This window comes from Etheostoma spectabile, chromosome 1, assembly GCF_008692095.1.
Source record: "Etheostoma spectabile isolate EspeVRDwgs_2016 chromosome 1, UIUC_Espe_1.0, whole genome shotgun sequence".
Classification (NCBI taxonomy): domain Eukaryota; kingdom Metazoa; phylum Chordata; class Actinopteri; order Perciformes; family Percidae; genus Etheostoma; species Etheostoma spectabile.
The window spans coordinates 26614178-26634175 of record NC_045733.1 but is presented as its reverse complement, the minus strand read 5'-3'; the positions used below and the strand labels follow the sequence as shown (position 1 = coordinate 26634175).

The window sequence follows — 19998 nt, the reverse complement described above, 5'->3', positions numbered from 1 at the left end:
ACACACACACACACACACACACACACACACACACACACATTACAGTACACACATGCGTGCGTGCACACACCAAACAAATCATGTCAAATAAATGCTTGATTATAATGTATGAAATGTTTCTGATCAGTCAGCTGAAAAACTAATTTCATTTTCTCATTAGAAGTCTGCCCGAGGCTCATTCTCATGTCAGTGTTTATTACTCTGAAAACAGAAAATTAAAATCATCAGCTTGGTCAGAATCAGAGCAGTGAATCACTATTTACGACTGAGAGACAGAAAAAGAGGCAGAGAGAGGGAGAAAAAAATATTAAATATTGGACAACAATTGAAGGAATCTCATTTTACTGAGGCAGTGGATATATAGCCTCTATGACCTTTTCTTCTTCAGAGATTTGTTGCTATGCAGTCCTTCATCGTTTTTCTGATTTGGCAGGTAGGTGCAGTAGGTTAGTGAACAGTTTCCATTCAGTTAATGAGTAGATTTTGGCAAGTTGAAGAATGGGTTTTAGTGATGACATTATACCAGTATGACCGTTTTTTTGGACCAGCTAAACGATATTTCTATTTGTCTTCTAAGAGAGTAAAATGCAATTAAAAGTATTTGCACATCATCATAACTCATCGCAACACATAGTTTACCTCCAGCCATTATAATCACAACAAAACCACATCTGTGTAACTGTTACAGATTGTCAGGGGACCAGAAAGATTGTAGAAAAGAACACTAGGTAATAAATCCCAAAGCAAGACCAACAAATATGAACCTACAGGAGATGATCATTAGGAGTGGAAGCATATTTACAAAATTAAAGGCACAAACGTTCAAGAAAAATATTATATAAATATATAATAATAATGTGAAATGTGTAGGGGGTCTCTCCTCTATGCTACAACAGAACCCAGCTTCGCTCTGAAGCTGATCATTTGTTGTGGTGAGTTGGTGGAGATCAAAACAGAGAAAGGGAACATTGGGCTTTCATCACGTGGCCTTAAAACAACTTCAGATTTATACAAATGTTTATTTGTGTCTGCTCGATGAGTAAATTAGTTCTAATAAGTTCTTCAAAGGCTATACTTCGTCATAGCTGTGTTTACAACTTGTTCTACTGCCAATTAATATGCAGTAAACCACTGTGTAGAATAGGTCTCAGCTTATTGAAAAAGGTACAAAAAAGGCAGCAAACCTTGGCTGGTATTTTGATCCCCTGTCCTCGGCTATCAGTACATAAGACAGGCCCCCCATTTCCATTTGTGCCAAACACTGTGCTGCAGTGGTGTAAACTACTGCAACAGTTACAACACAAACCCACATTTGATAGGCACATGGTGTCTTCTTTCATGGGTCTCAGTTTTTTGGGGGAACAGCTAATGTTAATGTAAGGTTTTACACTAAACACCTTAATCCTCACCATTAATTTTGATATGATTCAATAAAGATCTAACCCTGTGTTCCTCTCTTTGCACTTGATTACTCTCAGTATTTGTATTTTAACAAGGCTTACCTGACCCTGAAACACACGCTGTACTTTTTAATGCTGTCATGACTATTTTACATTGTCTAGGTTGAAAAATAAATGTCAAGCTACACAATTATTTTACAGAGAGACGCTGAACATAAATGTTTGTTCAACAACAAAATGTGAACTACACTGTTCATCTTGTTTTATGATGATGTTGTTGTTAGGGTTAGCTGTAGGCTGCAACACTGCCATTTATAAAAAGATGAATCAAATGAACCGGACCTGAATCAATTCTGTTCTGTCTGAGCTACGGTAGTTTGAAAGAATCAGGCTTCTCTCCACCAAGGGATGTGTCTGCACTGTCCTCCCCTGTATGCGGATGCAAAATCATTATTTATAGCTTAGTTTCCTTATGCCAAATCAGGTTAGTCAAACACATTGCTGCCTATTATAAAGCCTCTATAATTATTGAATCTATAAGTAACAGTTGTTTTTTTCTGTGTGTTTTATATTAGCATGATATACCCCGATTGTTTTCTTATCATTGCACACTAAATAAGCATGTCTTTTGCAGACACTTCTGCAAGGATTGGCCTATCTCTTGCCTATAATTGTCATATAGTGTTTTCTCTAGGCAGTATCACAGCCTGTGGTGGAATGTGTCTAAGTACATCTACGCAGGTAGCCTACTGTAGTCTACTTAAGTACAATTTTGAGGTACTTCTACTTTGCTTGAGTATTTCCATGTTCTGTTACTTCTTAAGTACTATACATTTTACTCCATTACATTTATGTAATACGGAGGAGGATTAGAGCCACATGTGAGAAAAATGTCATGAGTTCTGAGAGTAAAATCAGAATTCAGATTTTGTTCAGATCTGTTCTTTGTTCGGATTATGCAGCCCTAATCCTCTTCTGTAATCTGACACCTTCAGAGTCATTACAGATTTGGATTATAAGTACAAATAATATATATAAATCAACTACTAAATGAAGATGTGAAGAAAGTGATGTATACATTAATATGATTAGAATCCAGTATCCAGTAATAACAACATTATTCTGAAATGGGCCATTTTGCATATTGACACATTTTACTTTTGGCACTTTCAGTATATAGTGATGCTAATACTTGTGTACTTTTACTTAATTAAGAGTTTGAATGCAGGACTTTTAAGTAAAAGGTCTAAGTACTTCTCCCACCACAGATTACAGACTTACTGGAGCAAAGCATACACACACAGGCTAACATCTGGTTTTTGCTGGTCTGCTCTAATTGTTGTCCATGGGGAACTTTCTCGGTAAGTGAAATGTAAAGCATGCAGGTAAACAGGAGGATCCCATCCGTTCTGCCATCTTTGATGATTATAATTTCACGATGTTGGATGTATCTTAGGAAATATAAAATATAGTCAAGAGTAAATGTTTCACATATTTCGGCTAAGTAAGACAGTATTTCAACCTTAACTTTTCAATCACAGGATGTTTTACAAATCCCTGAGGCATTGTCATAAATATTATGCAAATATTTCAGTGAGGCTGAAAAAGACATTGCATTTGTTGAGGATTTTGTACTGAGGTGGAGTCAGCAAAAACATTGCTATGAGCCGACTTTATTCCACATCACAGAAACATGTGTCCCGACCTTTCCACCAAGACCTTTCATTTATTTTCTAATACACTTCCCCTTGTGAGTTACTCTGTTCTCATAGTCATAGAAAAGGTCAAAGCAAGAACTCATGTCTGATGTCTACCTGCTGAATTAGCTGTGTCACCTTTAATTTATCCAGAATCAGACCACACCACTTTGCCGGGTCTCATTTGATTATAGCGTGTGTTCATTATTAATGCGGTATTACGCATAGTGATTGTACGGTATTTATGAATATGAATAATGCTAAAATATTTTAATTTGATACTTATATTCTCCCTCAAAACTTATCTGTGAATGAATCCAAGCTCACTTCATGTAGAGTAAGACATTTGTATCACAATGACTGGGCACCAAAAAAAGAAATTATATATCACTGTCCACTTCTTTCAGTGGGCATAATAGACATACAAGAACTACAGAAGTACATCTATGCAAAACCACAGATGTGTCTTTTAATAACAAAAAAGGTTGAGGGGATGTGATTTTCCATTAATCAATGAAAGGCAGAACAAGCTCATTTGTATTGTTCCTGAGTGAAATTGTGAATTGAGGACATTGAAAAAAATGACCCCTTTATGCTTGAGAAAAGAGAGGAGGCGGGGTTGGGGCCTGTCAAAGCTATGTTGATCGATGATGCTGCCTCAGATTATGAACACAGAATTAGCACATTAGGACTTGTATGATAAATAGACCAACCAGCAGTCAGTCCCCACCGCTAAAGCTAATTTCAGCAGCGTGTGTTTGCATAGAATCTCTAGGTCAGCTATCAGGGTTGACCAACTGTCTGCAGAGTCAAAGATAAGGAATCAGATTCACCTAACTGCATACAATATTACTCCAAATGACCGGTGACAGTGGCCGTGATTGGTGATTAGAGGGGGAAGAGTAAATTCATGCAAGGTTTTTGAAGTTCAACTTCAGCCATCTTGACAATGCTGAACATTTAGCAAACAGATAGCCGGAGATTTCCAAAAGGAGAAAGCTAGCTGATTAGCTGTGTTGTCCCACTTTTATGTAACCCTCCACACTCTTACAAAAGAGTAATTGTTTACAGAAAGGTATGTGACAGAAAGCTCTGGTATAAATAATAAATAAGTGTTTTTAATAAACTGCATGAACTTATTGTTCCATTAGTAACCGAGCTAACAAGTTTGCTAACTGACAGTTAGCGAGCATTTAGCAATTGTGTAGCAGTTTTAATGCAGTTTCTCTCTTCAGTAAAATTCTTTATTGAATATTATGAAGTGCAATCCCGAGAACCAAATGGCAGAGGGGAGTAATTGGCTAAAATTAGATTAGATTAGATAGATAGAGTACTTTAATAATCCCAGAGGTAGATTTTAATATTACAGTGTCCTAGAGCATTAAAGACAAAGATAAAGAGCGGAAAAATGTACAATACTTAATACAATACAATACTCAAATACTTCACAAAAAGGCAACTTATCAACACAACAAGTACAGAAACAAAGCTCTGAGATCTAACGTGACAATTAGCTCCATCATTTCCTTGCTGGCTACCGTGTTATTAACTGTTAGCTCTGAAGCTACAGAGTTGTGACCAGGTCAGCCCTTAGGTGATTTCCCTATTGTAATGTCGAGGTGGGGAGAGAAATTAGCTACTTATCTTACAAGTTGATTTACAGTAGTTTAACCAACTTGGCACACAGCCTGATTGGACCTCTGATCAGAAAGCTGGGGGTGTGTAAGCTACTGAGTTAGTTTGAATGACTTCTAGATCCCTAGTTTGTTAGTTTTGTTGCTCCTCTTGGGACAGCTTACACCTGGAGTTTGGTGACCTGAAGTAATTCATAGCATTACTCCACCCAACTGCAACCCGAGCACAGGTCTAACAAGCTAGAATAATTGAAAACACCTGTGTGAGAGTAACAAGTCTTTCACACAGCTCTCATTTAAAATATCAAAGTATTAGCGATTCACTTTTCACAGACACAGTTTAGCTTTTGTGTTTTCCAGACATCAACAATTTAGCAGTTATTTTGTGAATGTCGTGAGTTACACAGCAGTGTGACTGTAGCTCTAGTTACTATTAACCTCCTTGTGTCAATGAGCCACAACAATGGAAGTTTGTCGGACATGATAAGATGAATCTTAGTAGTCTGTCTGATTTTGATATAGTCATCAATATTGCTGCGGTAAACTTGGCCAAGACAGACTGTTCCTTAAAGCAAAAACTAAAAGGTTTTACGAGAGGACATAATACTTCTTACAGTGTGCAAAAAGAGGATAATTTGCTGCACACCCACATCAGACCCTGACATTGGCTGAAATACCATTCCTGTCTCCATTGCATTGTCACACTGTGTTAATCCATGCACCAACATTACTACTTGAGCCAAGTGTACAAACTTTGTAATATTTAAACTTTTGGCAAATTTCCTGTTTCCACTCAGGTGCTGTGCACAAATTGAAAATGTGCATACAAACAGTTTTTTTTCATGGGTTATGTGCGTGAAAGCAAACCTACATAAACACAAGGAGAAGGTGTCACTGTGAAAATGTTCCTCCAATGAGGCCCCATGCAAATTCTCAGTGCTTCACACATATTGCACAGGCCATTGTACAAAGCACCCAATGCCAGTGTGTTATTTTCTAGCTTTGTACTGTATATGAAGCTTTTCCATCAGTGACACCAGTCTGCTTTTACACTCTTTGAGTATCTTCACATTAAAAAATAACAACTCAAAGCTGACCTGTTCTTTTCTATTGTACCTGCCTGGATGCACGTTATTTTAAATATTTCAGCTGCATATAGCAAACCCTGACCTGTAGTGTAAATCTAAAATGCAGCGGCTTCAGTATGTGCCAAAACAATGGTACACGTACCTACTAATAAGGTTTCATGGCCTTTTAGGACTAAAAGGACTGTAGGTGAGAATGTGTTGAGGCTAAGTGCAGACCCCTGGCACCCAGCGAGACCCCAGCTCTGCTCCCTCACTCCCCTTTAGCTGGCCCCTTCTCTCTCTGCAAGCACTGAACAAAGAGAGGACCTAAACAATGTATCACTCTAAGAGCTGAATGGCTTTGCGGGTCAAGTACTACCCCCCCTCCCTCTTTGACAGAAACACAACCCACACTTTTTCTGCTGAAGAGAGGCTGACCCTCCCGGCAAAGACATAATGAACGCCGCCTGGGCATTAAACTGATAAAACTACTGGGACTGGGATCAGTTTGGCAGACAAATCACCTCTAATGGCGTGAGGCTGGAGCCTGTCTTCTGTCCTGTCTCTCCTCTCTTCATTACACGTCTACTGTACACTGTCCAGGCATTCACACAGCCATGTTAAGCTGCTCAACAGAGTTCATAGCTTAGGACATGACCTTAAAGAGCAGCTGCTCTTTTTTTTTTTTTTCATCTCTTTTTTCCATTCTTGTTTTGGCTCAAGATTGTTTGAAATGGTGCGCCTGGGTAGCTCACCTGGTAGAGCGCACAACCATGTGCAGAGGCTAAGTCCGCGAAGCAACGGCCATGCGTTTGCTTATGGCCTGCGGCCCTTTGCTGCCTGTTACACCCCCTCTCTCTCCACTTTCATGTCTAAGATGTCTTGTCACAAATTAAGGCCTAAAAGGCCCAAAAATGATCTTAAAAAATTAAATAAAAAAGTGTCACAAGCAAAGATGTCATTGTGTGCAACCAACTGAAAATGTGTTGGGGAGTTATTTGTTAGGCAAATTGACTGATCAACTGCCACAAGAGCTTCTGTTTATAAATATAAGCTCCCCCTCTGCAATCTCTCACAGCGTCAAGGTCCAACCCAGAGATTTGCATGTTTCATAGTCAAATTGGTTAAAGAAAGTACATTTGCAAATCATCTTCAGCATTTATATACTGCTCCTTCCTGGAGTCTCGTAACATCTGAAAATCCCGGTGATGTCATTTAGGGTTTCAATCACATCACGAAAACATGAAGAATTCATTTTCCACTTCTTTCCGGTCGATTGTCTGAAGCTTATCATGCAGACACACTTGTTCAATTCCTGCAAAACACACACAACCATCTGGTACTGTGAGGTTAAGGAATTATTTTAATGTAATGAATTATGCCAAAATGCAATTAGATCCAGATCTGTTCATAGTCAGCACAAGGTACGATAAGATAAAAGTTCATTATCCCCATGGGGACAATGGGTAAGATCATCATCATCATCATCATTTACTGATCCATCCCTCTTCTTCTTCTTCCACTTTTATTTGGTTTCTCCTCCGACCGCTGTTTAACCACTGTGTGTTGTACATCAGGTGCATTTGCCGGCTTTGTATGGATGTCAAGACCCTTTTATGTGGCTCAAACGGTGGTTTTACAGCTCTCCGTGTGTATGGGCAGCTGAGGTCTGGAGGCATGCAAGCTGTTCGGTCTTTCACCTTCGCTCGCAGCCCCTCCTCCAGGTCAGCGGCCATACATTAGATCAAGCTAGGCCTCACAGGGTTAAGGGACCGGTGCCAATCACAACACAATGTAGCAAAAAGCAGGGGTGTGCACAAAAAAAAAAGCCTTGCTGAAGCATTGCCACATGTTTTTCTATCCTTTATTTCAATGTATTTTTTTCTAATCTTGGCTGGAGATTTTGGAAATTATTCAGTTGATCAATAATTAATCAGTTTGTTTTGTTTTCATATGATTATTTCAGATTATGTGTATAATCTGCTTTGATTTAATTACTCAGCCTACATGCACCAAGGTCCTACTTTGTGTTATTGCTTGCATGCATTTGTGAACTTTCTAAACTGTCTGCTGTCAACATATTCAAACATTAAAAAAAGTCTAGCTATAATAATTGGTCGATAAATAGATCATCCACTTGTTAGAAAATTGATTGGCAACCAATTCATTAAGTAAAATTGACTAGTTAAAGCTTCATTAATAGTAAATATTTTCTGGCTTTCTTACTTACTTTACATACTTGTACTTTTTGTATTTAAATATTATATATATTATTAATTTACTTCACAGCTACTCCTGACTTTGCACATTAACATTGTACATACCAAACACATGATCAATTCATAACATGTGATGCATTTTATTCTTACAATTCTTTAACACTGTTTGTGTGTTAACGCATCACTGATAATAGCCCAATTATATAATTTGTTATAATTGTTCTCTGCATAATGCGTACTTTTACTTTGGAAACTTACAGTACATGGTTATAATACTTCTGCACTTTAACTTAAGTAACAACTTTGATGTTGGAGTGTTTTTATATATGGTTTCACAATATATACACAGTAGTGAAGGTACTACAGGTACTTCTTCTACCATTGTAGTAAGCAATGTGGAGAAATTAACCTGGGCTTGGAGAAATTGGGATGGGCATTATATTACTATTTTCGGAGATTTCAAAAACAAAATAATAATTGAGGAAATAATATGCAGATTCATTGGTAGTAAAATAAACGTAAGTCAAATAATATAGTAACCGTCTCGTGCAGACAGTGCGTACAGTATAAAGAATAGTACGCATGCTGCTGCTGGATGGCCTGTGTGTGTCTAAACCTGCATCTGCATGTCCCTCAGACAGCAGTCACACACTGAGAGGACACTCTATGGCTTATTTGTCTCTGAGAATTGACTGTGTAAAAGAATCATCCACAGCTAGAATCTATTATCACCTGATCCCGTACTGTTTCGAGTTTGCCAAGGCCCAGAGACTGAACGCCTCGCGTTTAACCCTTTCCCCGTCACTCTGCTGGACGGCATCCCATTTTTTCTGACTATTACCAAGAGTAAATGTTTTCTTTCGTCCTCTCCAATGAGTAATTTCTGGTGTCGAACTTGTCTCTAACCTTTTCCTACCCCCTTTTGTTTGGCTTTTGTTTAGCAACAGCTGTTATCATGGATTTTTTTTCCTTTTTTTCTGGTCAGCTGTGATTGCTCCGGGCAAAACAGGAGCAGATGGTGTTTTGCTATGCATGAATGGAGCGTTAGAGGAGTTGGGACTGAATAGGCCAAGTTTTGAATGGTGTCTACACAGCACCTGCCTCTTGTAGCAGCAGGGACATCCTAGTGGCATGATCTGTCTTGGCTTCGCTGCCATCGTAAAGGATGAAAGAAAGAAACAGAGGGGGAACCTTGTTGGGTACCGTCCGCATTTATTGATTTTCCTGCAAGTCGTGGCATAATGTGGTGTACAGTCAGTTTGAGTTAATTGGATGTGACACAGCGTTCACGTGTAATCTATCACTCTAGTCTCCTGGTACACTTTATCCGTTTTGTTGCCATAGAAACATGTTGGCTCTGTAATAGCCTACGTATATTAACAGGCTAAGTAAGTTGCAATAAAAGGCAATTTCAGAGTTGGGATCCTCTGCTGAACACAAAGCCTATAAAATACTGATGAAATAAATCGGAGGCAGTGGGGGGAGAGCGAGCTGGAGTTTACATTCTAAAACCAAGCAAGTCCAAATAAAAAGAGACGGCTATCGTTTCTATACAATGCAGGGGCATCTGTCAACCTCTGGGGCATGATGCTCTGTCACAATAAAGAAAGCTTTCTCAAATCACTGACAGCATGCTGTGCATTTCTTTTAGAGCGATTGTACAACTCAACAGAGAATAAATGCTCCAGATGTATTTTGTCTGCAAAATACTGACAATGCACAATTGTGTTCTGAGTGAACCATAATGCTCTGAAACAAACAGCTCCTCACGCTCACTGCTACTATTGTTATGGTGACAATTGCTTCCAATAAACAGTGTTTCCTCTGGCTTTAGATGTTTATTCCATGACCTTTATGACGCCGACAGCAGGGAAGATGATGGCGGTAAGCTTATCTGCCTACATTAGAGCTTATGTTCAACTGCACAATGTACACTTAAATAGGTATGAAAGGAATAAGCATTTAGCGTGAAAAACAAGTATTATTTCAGTTTGTGTTGGGCTCTTGAAAACAACCATGAGGCAGGCAGTTTCATCGCAATGACTTTCTCTGCAAAAATCAAATCTACAGCTGTTGTTTCCTTCATTGCAAAATCCAGGTGTGCTGCTATAACATACACGTTAATACCCTGAGTATAATTACATACTGTTAATCATTTACAGGAAACAGGCTTATTGACAGTCATTAACAGGTGCACAACTTCCTGTGGCAATGTTAAATGTTTAACTGCAATATCGCTCCATGCAGTGTATGAGAATGGTTGTATCAGAGTTGTGATAGCTTAGCGGTGCACAGCCTGACACAGGTCAAAAGACTGGCAGATCAGACTTACCATAACAGAGCTCTACAAAAGAGGGGGCTAAGTCTAATGGCTGAATCACTGCATCACCAAGGCAACATCACTGAGCAGAAATCCAAGGGTGGAAAATGTGTGTATGTGTGAGTTTGCATGTTGCGTGTGCATGCATGTGGCTGGGAGAGATTTAAGAAGATGGAGAGGAGAGTGCATATGTGGTTATTCATGCGTGGGCTCATATTTTCTGCAGAATACCAAATAGTGTAGTTATTGTTGATATTTCTTTCCTTAATAATTCCTAATTCTTTAAAATTACTTAATTAGAATGAATGTCCAAAATCAAAAATCAAAACAAATTGAATGCAAAGATTTAGATATGATTATCAGAAAGGTTGTGCATGGGTATCATAATATTTATACTAGCCCCCCTGACTATACCATTAACCCTGCTCAGAGGCATCGTCTATGGCGCTCCTTTAGTTCGGTAAGTCAAAAGTTCTCTAAACAAATGTTACCATTGGTCAGGGATGTCAACAGTCCAGACAGCCAACAGAGCCCCCCCCCCCCCCCCCCCCCCCAAACAAAGTTTACTATTCATCACAAGGGTCAATCGTTTTCTTCACAAAGCTCATCATCACAAGGGCAAGAATTCCTTAAACAGAGTCAGACATTTGACTGGAGGCCCGGCCCCTCCCTGGAAACATGGATTGGCATTGGACTTGTGTGGTCAGCTGTCTCTGCACTTCCCTAGCCTGTTTTGTAAAAAGCTCTTGTGTAAAAAATGTTGGATTCGTGTAAAGACTTTGTAGTTTTGGAAAAAAATTTAAAATGTTGCAATAATTTGGAGGCCCCCCTGCATTGACTCTGAGGACCCCCTTGGTGATGAAGATCCCTAGTTTAGGTGATATAACTTAAATCAAGGTGGTGAAAGAAATGAGCTACTTATCTCAAGTTGATTTAAAGTAGTTTCACCAACTTGCTGTTAATTTAGCTCAATGTCCCGGCACAGTTTTGGCTCAGGCCTGATTGGACCTCTGATCAGGACACTGGGGGTGTGTAAGCTACTGAGTTAGTTTGAATGACTTCTAGTTCCCTTGTTTGTCAGTTGTGTTGCTCCTCTTGGGACAGCTTACACCTGGAGTTTGGTAACCTGAAGTAATTCATTACTCCACCCAACTGCAACCCGAGCACAGGTCTAACAAGCCAGAAAAAAACAAACAACTTGTGTGTTAGTAACAAGTCTTTAACATAGCTCTTATTCAAAAAGTATCAAAGGTTTAGAGATTCACTTTTAACAGATACTGTTTAGCTTTTTTTAACAGTTATTTTGTGAAGTTCGTAAGTTACACAGTGGTGTGACTGTAGCTGTGGCTACTATTAACCTCCTGTAACCTCTGAGCCCGAGACACTCGCCCACGAGTAAAAACAGCACCTCTGATTCATAGTTTAATAATTTATCAACCATACAAGCCAGCGACTTACCAACGGTTGCGTCTGAAAAGTAACGAGTTAGCGGTTACGGAGGTCTCTTCCGGGTCTTTCTAGCCTCTGCAGGTGATTTTCTATCCAGCCTGGAACTTCCAGCTTCTTTCGGGGTCGTTGGGCTTTAAATCCAAACTGTTACATCCAAGATTGATCCACTTTATGTCCATAATTCATCGCGTTTTGGCTCTGTCTCTACTCTCTGTTGTTTAGGGAAATAGAGGCCCCAGTATGCCCATATATGGGAGACAACGTCACCATCTTGTATGGAAGGCCAGAGGGGACAAAAAGGCCAATAGGCTGTATGTAAGGCCAAGAGGAGCACATTTTTGACACGCATTTGCTTGTGTAGCATTGCTGTGGGTGTAATATCCATAAATATGACATTATTATGTTATTATTGGCATAAGCAAATGTCATGAGAGCAAAAGCGTCTTGACTTTCTTTAAAAATGTGTGTATTTTGTCAACTGTATAAGTTATAATGAGTATTTATTCACAGTGTGACTCCCAAGACATATGAGAAGTGTTTTCGAAAGGAAAATGGCTTATTTATTACTTATCTGTCCGTGATATCAATACATATCTGGAAGATTCATGTTCCGTTTTATTTATTTATTTGTCTTTAAGATCCTACAAAAAATTTTAACATGCAAGTGACCTCACTGCAACCCAAATATTCTAATAACCCAGTTTGACCCAAAAAAAATGATGTTCATATCTTGACTGTGGACAACAGGGTTGATGTTTTACAAGCTTTTTTATAAAATAAATCCAGATGGACAATAAACTGTAAAAATGGCCTTAGGTCTCAGAAGGTTAATGAGCCACAACCATGGAAGTCTGTGCGACATGATAACATGAACCTTAGTAGTCTGGGTAACACTTTACTACACAAGATGTCTACATAAGAGTGACATGACACTGTCGTGACACATGAATCCTAACCCTAACTTTAACTTGTCATGACAAAACCAAATGACGCTAAAAGAAGCCTTATGTTATAAATGTTTATGACTTGTTTATAATGTTTGACACTACATGACAGTGTCATGTCACTCTTGTGTAGATACCTTCAAGTAAAGTGTAACTGTAGTCTGTCGGATTTTGATATAGTCATCAATATTGCTGCATTAAACTTGGCCGAGACACACTGTTTCTTAAAGCCAAAACAGAAAGATTTAATGCGAGGCAATAGCACTACTTCAGTGTGCAAAAAGAGGATAATTGGCTATACACCCACATCAGACACTGACACTGGCTGAAACATTGTTGCATATTTTTTTGCATAAAGAGACAAAGTTTAGTATCAGAGCAGAGTGGCAGGTCCTACATCTGCCACCAGAGTCCAGACTGTGAGATTGGCTGCAGCGTGGGTCTGATGGTCAGATGGTCAGTGTCAGCAGGGCTTTTGTTATGCTCACATTGTATCTGTGCGATGAACGGGAAAACAACAAAAGAGCCAAATAAATCATTAAAATACAGAATCCCTTAGCTTCCACATCTGACTTCTTAGTCATCCTCGGCACAGTGGCGAGCAACTGACCTCAGTGGGGGGGAGGGGGACAATTAGGTCACCTCATGATTGCATTACTCAAATGACATATTAATGTCATAGTGCCCTTCATGCATTTCATCAGCGTCACTTAATGAGGAGAAAGAACGAAGAGCAGGAGTGATATTGATTGCTTCATGCTGCTATGATCATATCATATTGCACTCTGTAAAGAAATATTTATCTTGCAGATGCAAATAAAAGTCTACAGCGTACAGTAGGTGAAATTTATTTATTCACCTACTTAAATTAAACCAATCCCCATTATAGGAGGAACAGTGTATTATCCTTGTAAATGATGTGTGTGTGTATAGCAGTGTTTTGAAAATGTCTGTAACCTTTTTATTGCAAAGTCCCATAACTCCAACCCTAGCTGTGAGATATTTGTACACACAGTGACCGCAGTACTGAAGGGTTATGGAATAACAAGGAGCTCCATGCATTATTAATGGGCTCTGCTGTGAATCTGCTCAGAATAATAACGCCGATTTACCAGAGCCTCATTACTGTGTGTTTTTAAAGCATGTGTTTGGTATCCATGGACACCCTCTCTCACATTCTCCTCTTCTCCCCCTGCGTTGAGATTCAGGTCATGCACGGCACTTGCTGTTTTTAATTTTCATTTCATCATAAGCACTTTAAGACTGTTGCCAGTGCTTATTTGCAGTTTTCCAGCAGACCTCTTCACTCGGGGCTTCTGACAGGACAGATGCTGCAATTAATCACGGCAGAGAAATGGGCATCGTTTACATATCGAGCTGAGGAGCCAATCACCGCAGCAGCGGCGACGGCAGGGCCTCAGCCCAAATCACAAATGCTTTCCTAAAACTAACTAATTGAAAACAAACCAAAATTTGAAAATTCTATCAAGCTATCACAGAAGCACAGGAGCAGATTCTGTCTCCTAATTTGTAACTAACATTAACCCATGTTTAAAATGTCTCAGCTGCCTTTGGATTAAAAAGGCCCTTCTCTGGGCCAGTGGATTCACAGCCTATTGTGAAGATATGATAATTATTGTTTGCCTGCCTTCCCTCCCCCGCTCCCCATTATATTCAAGGGAGCTCAGCAAACCCCTGGGGATGTCTTGGAAATGAAGCGATTTTGAAGGGAGTAAGAAAGAGGCAGAATCCAATGCACTGGTGTGTGAGAAGGGGACTGTTATTGAGACAAGGACCAGTTACATGCTGACCTTGTCCGGTATCAACACTGTTTTTACACACAGTTACAATGGACTTCCATTCAAATCACTGAGAAACAGCACACACTATAATAATGCCAACATGAATGCTCATATACCCCTGCTAAGTATTTTTTTCTCTCATAGAATTATTCCATAGAAAACATAAAAATGTATTTTTATTATCCCATAAAGAACTGAGCGCTATGGATATTTATCAATTTTATTTGTTTTCAATAGCTAACAAGGAGGCGTGAAGAAATATCTCATAGAAATTATGGCTAATAAAGCTTTTGAAACAAACCGATTCCTCCAAATAAATATTTGTGATTGATAGTTTAATTCTGAACAGAGACACAAAGAAATATATAATACTTCATACAAAATTATGGCTACTATCATATTAGTGATGGAATGTCTCTGGATTCGTCTTCATGACCGAGCAAAAACTCAAAACATTAAATTACTTTTCCTATTGGGAGCTGAAAACAACCTTCTAAGAACTCCATACCGATATGCATTTATTCTATCGACAGTTTTCAAAAGCAGTTGGTCTGTAAGCAAAATACAAACAAAATAAACCGCTGCCATTGTAACTCATAAAAAAGTATAAAAGAGCAGAAATGCACTATGTGATATAGCAATCCACAGGTCGTTTAACAATGTTTTAATTAAAGCCTCACATATTAAAACTTTACAACAGGTGATATGAAAAATGTACAACATTTTCTTTTTTTTCCCCCAGGGACTTCTGTACAACTGGCAAAAATACCTCCGATGCCTTTTCAGTTGGCTTTGGCAGTGCAACAAACTGTCTCTGCTAGTTTTCCTTTTTTCCTTTTTTTAAAACAATAACGTATCAAGGAGCAGAGTAAAAATACATCAATCCCCAAACCGTCTGCCTTGACCCGATCATTTGTATTTACCATAAAATATCCCCTTCATTACACAAAATAAAAACATAATTTAATTGTTAAAGATCTGAAGTAAAAACAAATAGATTAAAGAAGATTTTTTGGGGTAGGGGGGGGGGAAGTGCCAGTTACACGCTTTTGGATATATCATCTGGAGGGTAGATTACTGGATACAGGAGGTCTTGTCTCTTCCCACTCTACAAAACATGTACAGCAGATTACAGCTACAGTTTGATGACGTGATGAAATAAATGATTTATGGCAGTTTCTCTCTCAGTCTGTGCAGTCATTCATCTAGAGATCTGTGTCCCTAGACTTTGTATTTTCACTTCCCCTTATTCTTAAAGACATCGTCTGCGTTTGTGACATGATTTGAATGTGTTCAAATATCGCCGGGCCTCTGATGTGTGATGATTTGATCAAACATTTCCTCCACGCCGTTGTTGAACAGTTTCATCTGCAAGAGTGATGGGTGAAAGAGAAAGGTTGGAGGAAAGAAAGTCTCGCTATATACTGGCCAGTGTGGGAACAAAGACTGAGTGGGGGGTTACTGGTTTCCAGCAAGGATTCTATGAGTCACTCAGTCCAGGCAAGAGCTGATAGAAATCCTTTTTTTCGAAACACTTTCAAAAATGTCCTTTTTGCTGCACTGAACTGACAACTCTGGCCTCATAAATAAAGCTTTATTGTTAAATAAAACACATTGAAAGACACATGTCTTTCAACATATAGTGTGCCCAGTCAGTTTAAATTGACAACTGAAAGACCTCACAAACAAACAAATAAACAATCACAGGCTTTTATCATAGCTCAGCCTATTTTATAGACAAAAACCCAGTTAACATGTTCACCCCCTGTACACGCGTGTGCATATCCGTCTATAACAATGGACAAAGTTCTTTGTATAACATTCTAAATCTTACACACTTCTTAAGTGCAACTTTGAAAAAGCAACATGGAATGATGCTTTTATTCTATTCCTGTTCTTTGACATGGGATTTCCATTTGGCTCAGTAAATGCTGACTTGGGACAGGACCTGGGCGTGGGCCTGGATTTGGGAGGGGTGTGGTTGCTGCTGTGGAGCCGGCTGGGGGCTGCCGAGCGATGCTGAGCCTCCCACTGAATGGGGTGTACCGGGAGAGTGCTGGGGTGGGGAACACTGGGACTGGTGCTGCTGCTGCTGCTGCTGTTGCTGTTGTTGGAGATGTTGAATCTGCTGCTGATGGAGCTGATGTTGCATCTGCATGTGCTGAAGCTGCATCTGTTGCTGCTGCTGTTGCTGCTGCTGCTGCTGCTGCTGTTGCTGTTGATGTTGGTGTTGGTGTTGGTGTTGGTGTTGCTGCTGTTGCATGTGGTGCTGCTGCAGCTGTTGCTGGAGGTGGTGTTGGAAATGCTGATGCTGCATCTGCTGCTGGATCTGCTGGTGATGCAGCTGCTGCTGCTGCATCTGATGGTGCTGGAGGTGCTGCTGCATCTGCTGCTGCTGCTGGAGCTGCTGCATCGCATGCTGTTGCACCGGTTGCATCGGCGGGCTCATCTGAGACACCGCTGTGGACTGGGCCCCGGCCACCATGCCCCCTCCGGCGCCCATCTGGCCGAGCAGCTGCGGTGGCATCCCGGGGGACATGTTCTGATGGGAGACTGTAACCGAGGTCACTATCTGATTGCCCCCTAGTCTCATCTGCAGAGGTTTTGGGGCAATGGCCCGTGGCAGGGCTTGTTGCAGCGCCTGGGAAGCCGATGACATGGACATGGAGGGGTGCTGGTTGAGGGGGGAAGGCAGCACCAGGCCGGGGGACAGGCTGGTGGAGGCCAGGGTCTGCTGTACGGAGCGGATAGTCTGAGCCTCAGCTGATTCTGCTGCAGCCTGGATGGAGAAAAAATATCCAAAGTTGATAAGCCACGGTTCTCCCCTCTGAAGAATACCATTTAATCTATCTATGGGTTTACTGTAAAGTTTTGCTTCAGCTGTTTTTGGCTTTACAAAAGAGTTTCTCTAAAACAAGAAACTTTTCTGTCAAATTCACACATTTTTCAGGTGAAAGGAAGGAACAGTTTCTCACCTTGGAAACCAGACTAGCACGGTATGCGGCAAGGGCTTTTAAATATTCTTTCTTGGCAGCTTCTGTTTTGCTTTTGTAAACCTGTGATGACACAAAGGTATGTGTGAATGGGCAAATAAAGCTTCTTACTAATTAGAGATAATTCCTGCTGCAATATAGAGTACATTACATAGATAATCTTTATATACATTTGTTTTTTTACTAGACCAGTCTGAATACTTCAAACTTTGTACCTGCTTCTGCTCCTCTCCCAGACCGTCCCACATTGAGGCCACAATTTTGGACACCTCTCCAAATGTGGCGTTGGGATTCTGACCCTTAATAGCGGCCTGGGTGTCTCTGAAGAACAGGGCATAAGCCGACACGGGCTTCTGAGGCTCATTGGGATCCTTCTTCTTCTTCTTCTTAGGAGTCTTGGGCTTCTTTGTGGGATCTATGGGGGCTGGTCGCTTCTCCCCAATGACCTACAATAATTGAGATAAAGAAATTTACAAAAGTGCATTTACCATCAGCAGGCTAATTTCCCGCAACTTAACCAATTAATACAGTGATCCAAATCATTTCTAACTTTGCTCACCCTGTTGCCTTCGTCCTGGTCGTCTTCGTTGATGGAGCTGGAGGGAGACGGCGTGGCGGACTTGCTGGCGGGCGGTGATGGGGAAGTATGGGTGATGTTGGGTCCTGCCATGTTTAGGCTCAGCTGTGCGTTGAGTTGGGATTGATTGATGGTGGTTAGCTGATTCCGTGATAACATCCCATTGGGGCTGTTCATGTTGATGATGGACTTCATCACCATGGCTGGATTGGGAGGGTACTGGCGAAGATGGCCTGCTCCAACATTCTGTAAAGGAATTGACACAAAAGCAAAGGGGGCTTGTTAAGTAAATGATGAACGAATATAAACTTGATCCCTTTCCCTCTGGTTTAACACTGCCTGTGAGGTTCTGGCTGCATAGACTCGCACCTCATTTCTCCAGCTCAAAGATATCTCTGTACTCACTATGACGCCTTACTGCCCAGTGCACAAAGCTCATGAAGCAGTATCTCTGTACACAGAGGAAAACGGGTCACTGGATTCTGCGGATTGTTATGTGGGCAGATCACATGTCACTATGTCCTGGGTCTTAAATGTCTCTATTACAGGCCATGATAAATTATCTTGACACCCAAGGAGCTAACTTTATAAGCCAGTAATAGATGGCTACACAGCTCAGTTGATTCATATTAAAACTCTATTGTATGGAGATCTGTGACACAGCTTTTGACTGCCCGGTCCCTGGAGGGGAACTGTGGATTCAATTCTCCGGTGCTGTGGTACATAACTTCAAATGCCACAATTAAAAGACTGTTTGAGTCGCGGTTTGTCTGCATGCACCTACATGTCAGTTTAGTGGGGGCCACAAGCCTATATGCTTTGATGTAATGTTACTTTTAAGGTTATAACTCTGTAAAAAAGGTACCTTTCATAGATCATGTTTGACTGCCAGAGTGGAAAAGAAATACTTCTATGTAACCAACTCCATAAATTAACTGGCTGAAGGTGTGAAGCTTAAGGGTTTTAGACAGCTCCACTCCCTTCTTCCATCCAGGGTACAATGTAATAACATTTTCAAAATCGCTTTTACTTTTTTCCTGGTAAAAAAATGTGGTTCTTGAAAGAGTCTCAGAGAAGGTGCATGCAACAAATGTTTGCATTGATTGTGGTGAGGATGAAATTACAAGGACTACCAGCTCCCTAGAGGGAAGACTGATCAGAGAGACAGCAGAGCTGACATAAAACATTGGAAAGGATGTGAACACAACAAAAAAGGTGATTTGTTCTCCCTGGGTACATCCATCTGGTATTCAGCAGCACAAACTCAATCTCTCCCAACATCAACAAATCAAAAACCCACACACCTGACTTTATTGAAAGAACCTTATGAATGCCCGTCTTCAAAAACAATATTAGTACACTATTTCAGACAGAAACGTATTGGATCTGCAATCCATTTCTTTCTCATATGCCATGTCTACTGCTTATAATAAATACAATCTATGAAGTGAGAGAAGATTTATATCTACATGTGCGAGGAAGGTTCTGCAAAAGGTGAGGAGAAGGTGGAGGAGAAATTGAAAACATATTGTTGGGATGCTTCAAATATGGAAGCTTTTAGTTTTCTTGTGAATAAAAGCTGCAATAAACAAGCCTGTGACCAAATGACCGTGATTTACATATCTGCAACCCGCCATGTTCCAAGTGCTATTGTCATCTTCATTACTGAGAGCATGATGGCTCGCAGTTTGCTCTCTGCGAACATCGAAGACGCACACACTGAGATCATTAGTCCTGGCCATCTGTATAATAACACTTTTCCCCAATCCCAATGACGTAGTTTTGACTTAGAGCAATGGTCCATTCTGCCATTTGTAAGGAAAATGGTGATTTCTTCTGAACGGCCTTTGGATGTTGTGCATTTATAAAAACAAAATATGTACTAATGACTGCAGT

General features: G+C 40.3%; 1 protein-coding gene and 1 long non-coding RNA gene across 2 annotated transcripts in view; both read right to left on the bottom strand.

The window, feature by feature from the left end:
* The window catches only part of LOC116690404 (uncharacterized), a 5599-nt gene extending 4689 nt beyond the window's left edge, over positions 1 to 910 (bottom strand). The window contains exon 1 of the long non-coding RNA XR_004332252.1: positions 900 to 910. This is a non-coding gene — a long non-coding RNA (uncharacterized LOC116690404). The remainder of the gene's footprint in view (positions 1 to 899) is intronic.
* Positions 911 to 14846: 13936 nt separating this feature from the next.
* tox3 (TOX high mobility group box family member 3) overlaps positions 14847 to 19998 on the bottom strand; it is a 42544-nt gene continuing 37392 nt past the window's right edge. Inside the window, exons 4-7 of the mRNA XM_032517476.1 lie at positions 18085 to 18348; positions 17741 to 17971; positions 17508 to 17588; positions 14847 to 17311 (exon numbers count right to left, since the gene is read on the bottom strand). Coding sequence (XP_032373367.1) covers positions 16454 to 17311; positions 17508 to 17588; positions 17741 to 17971; positions 18085 to 18348 — 1434 coding nt within the window. The 3' untranslated portion in view covers positions 14847 to 16453. The remainder of the gene's footprint in view (positions 17312 to 17507; positions 17589 to 17740; positions 17972 to 18084; positions 18349 to 19998) is intronic.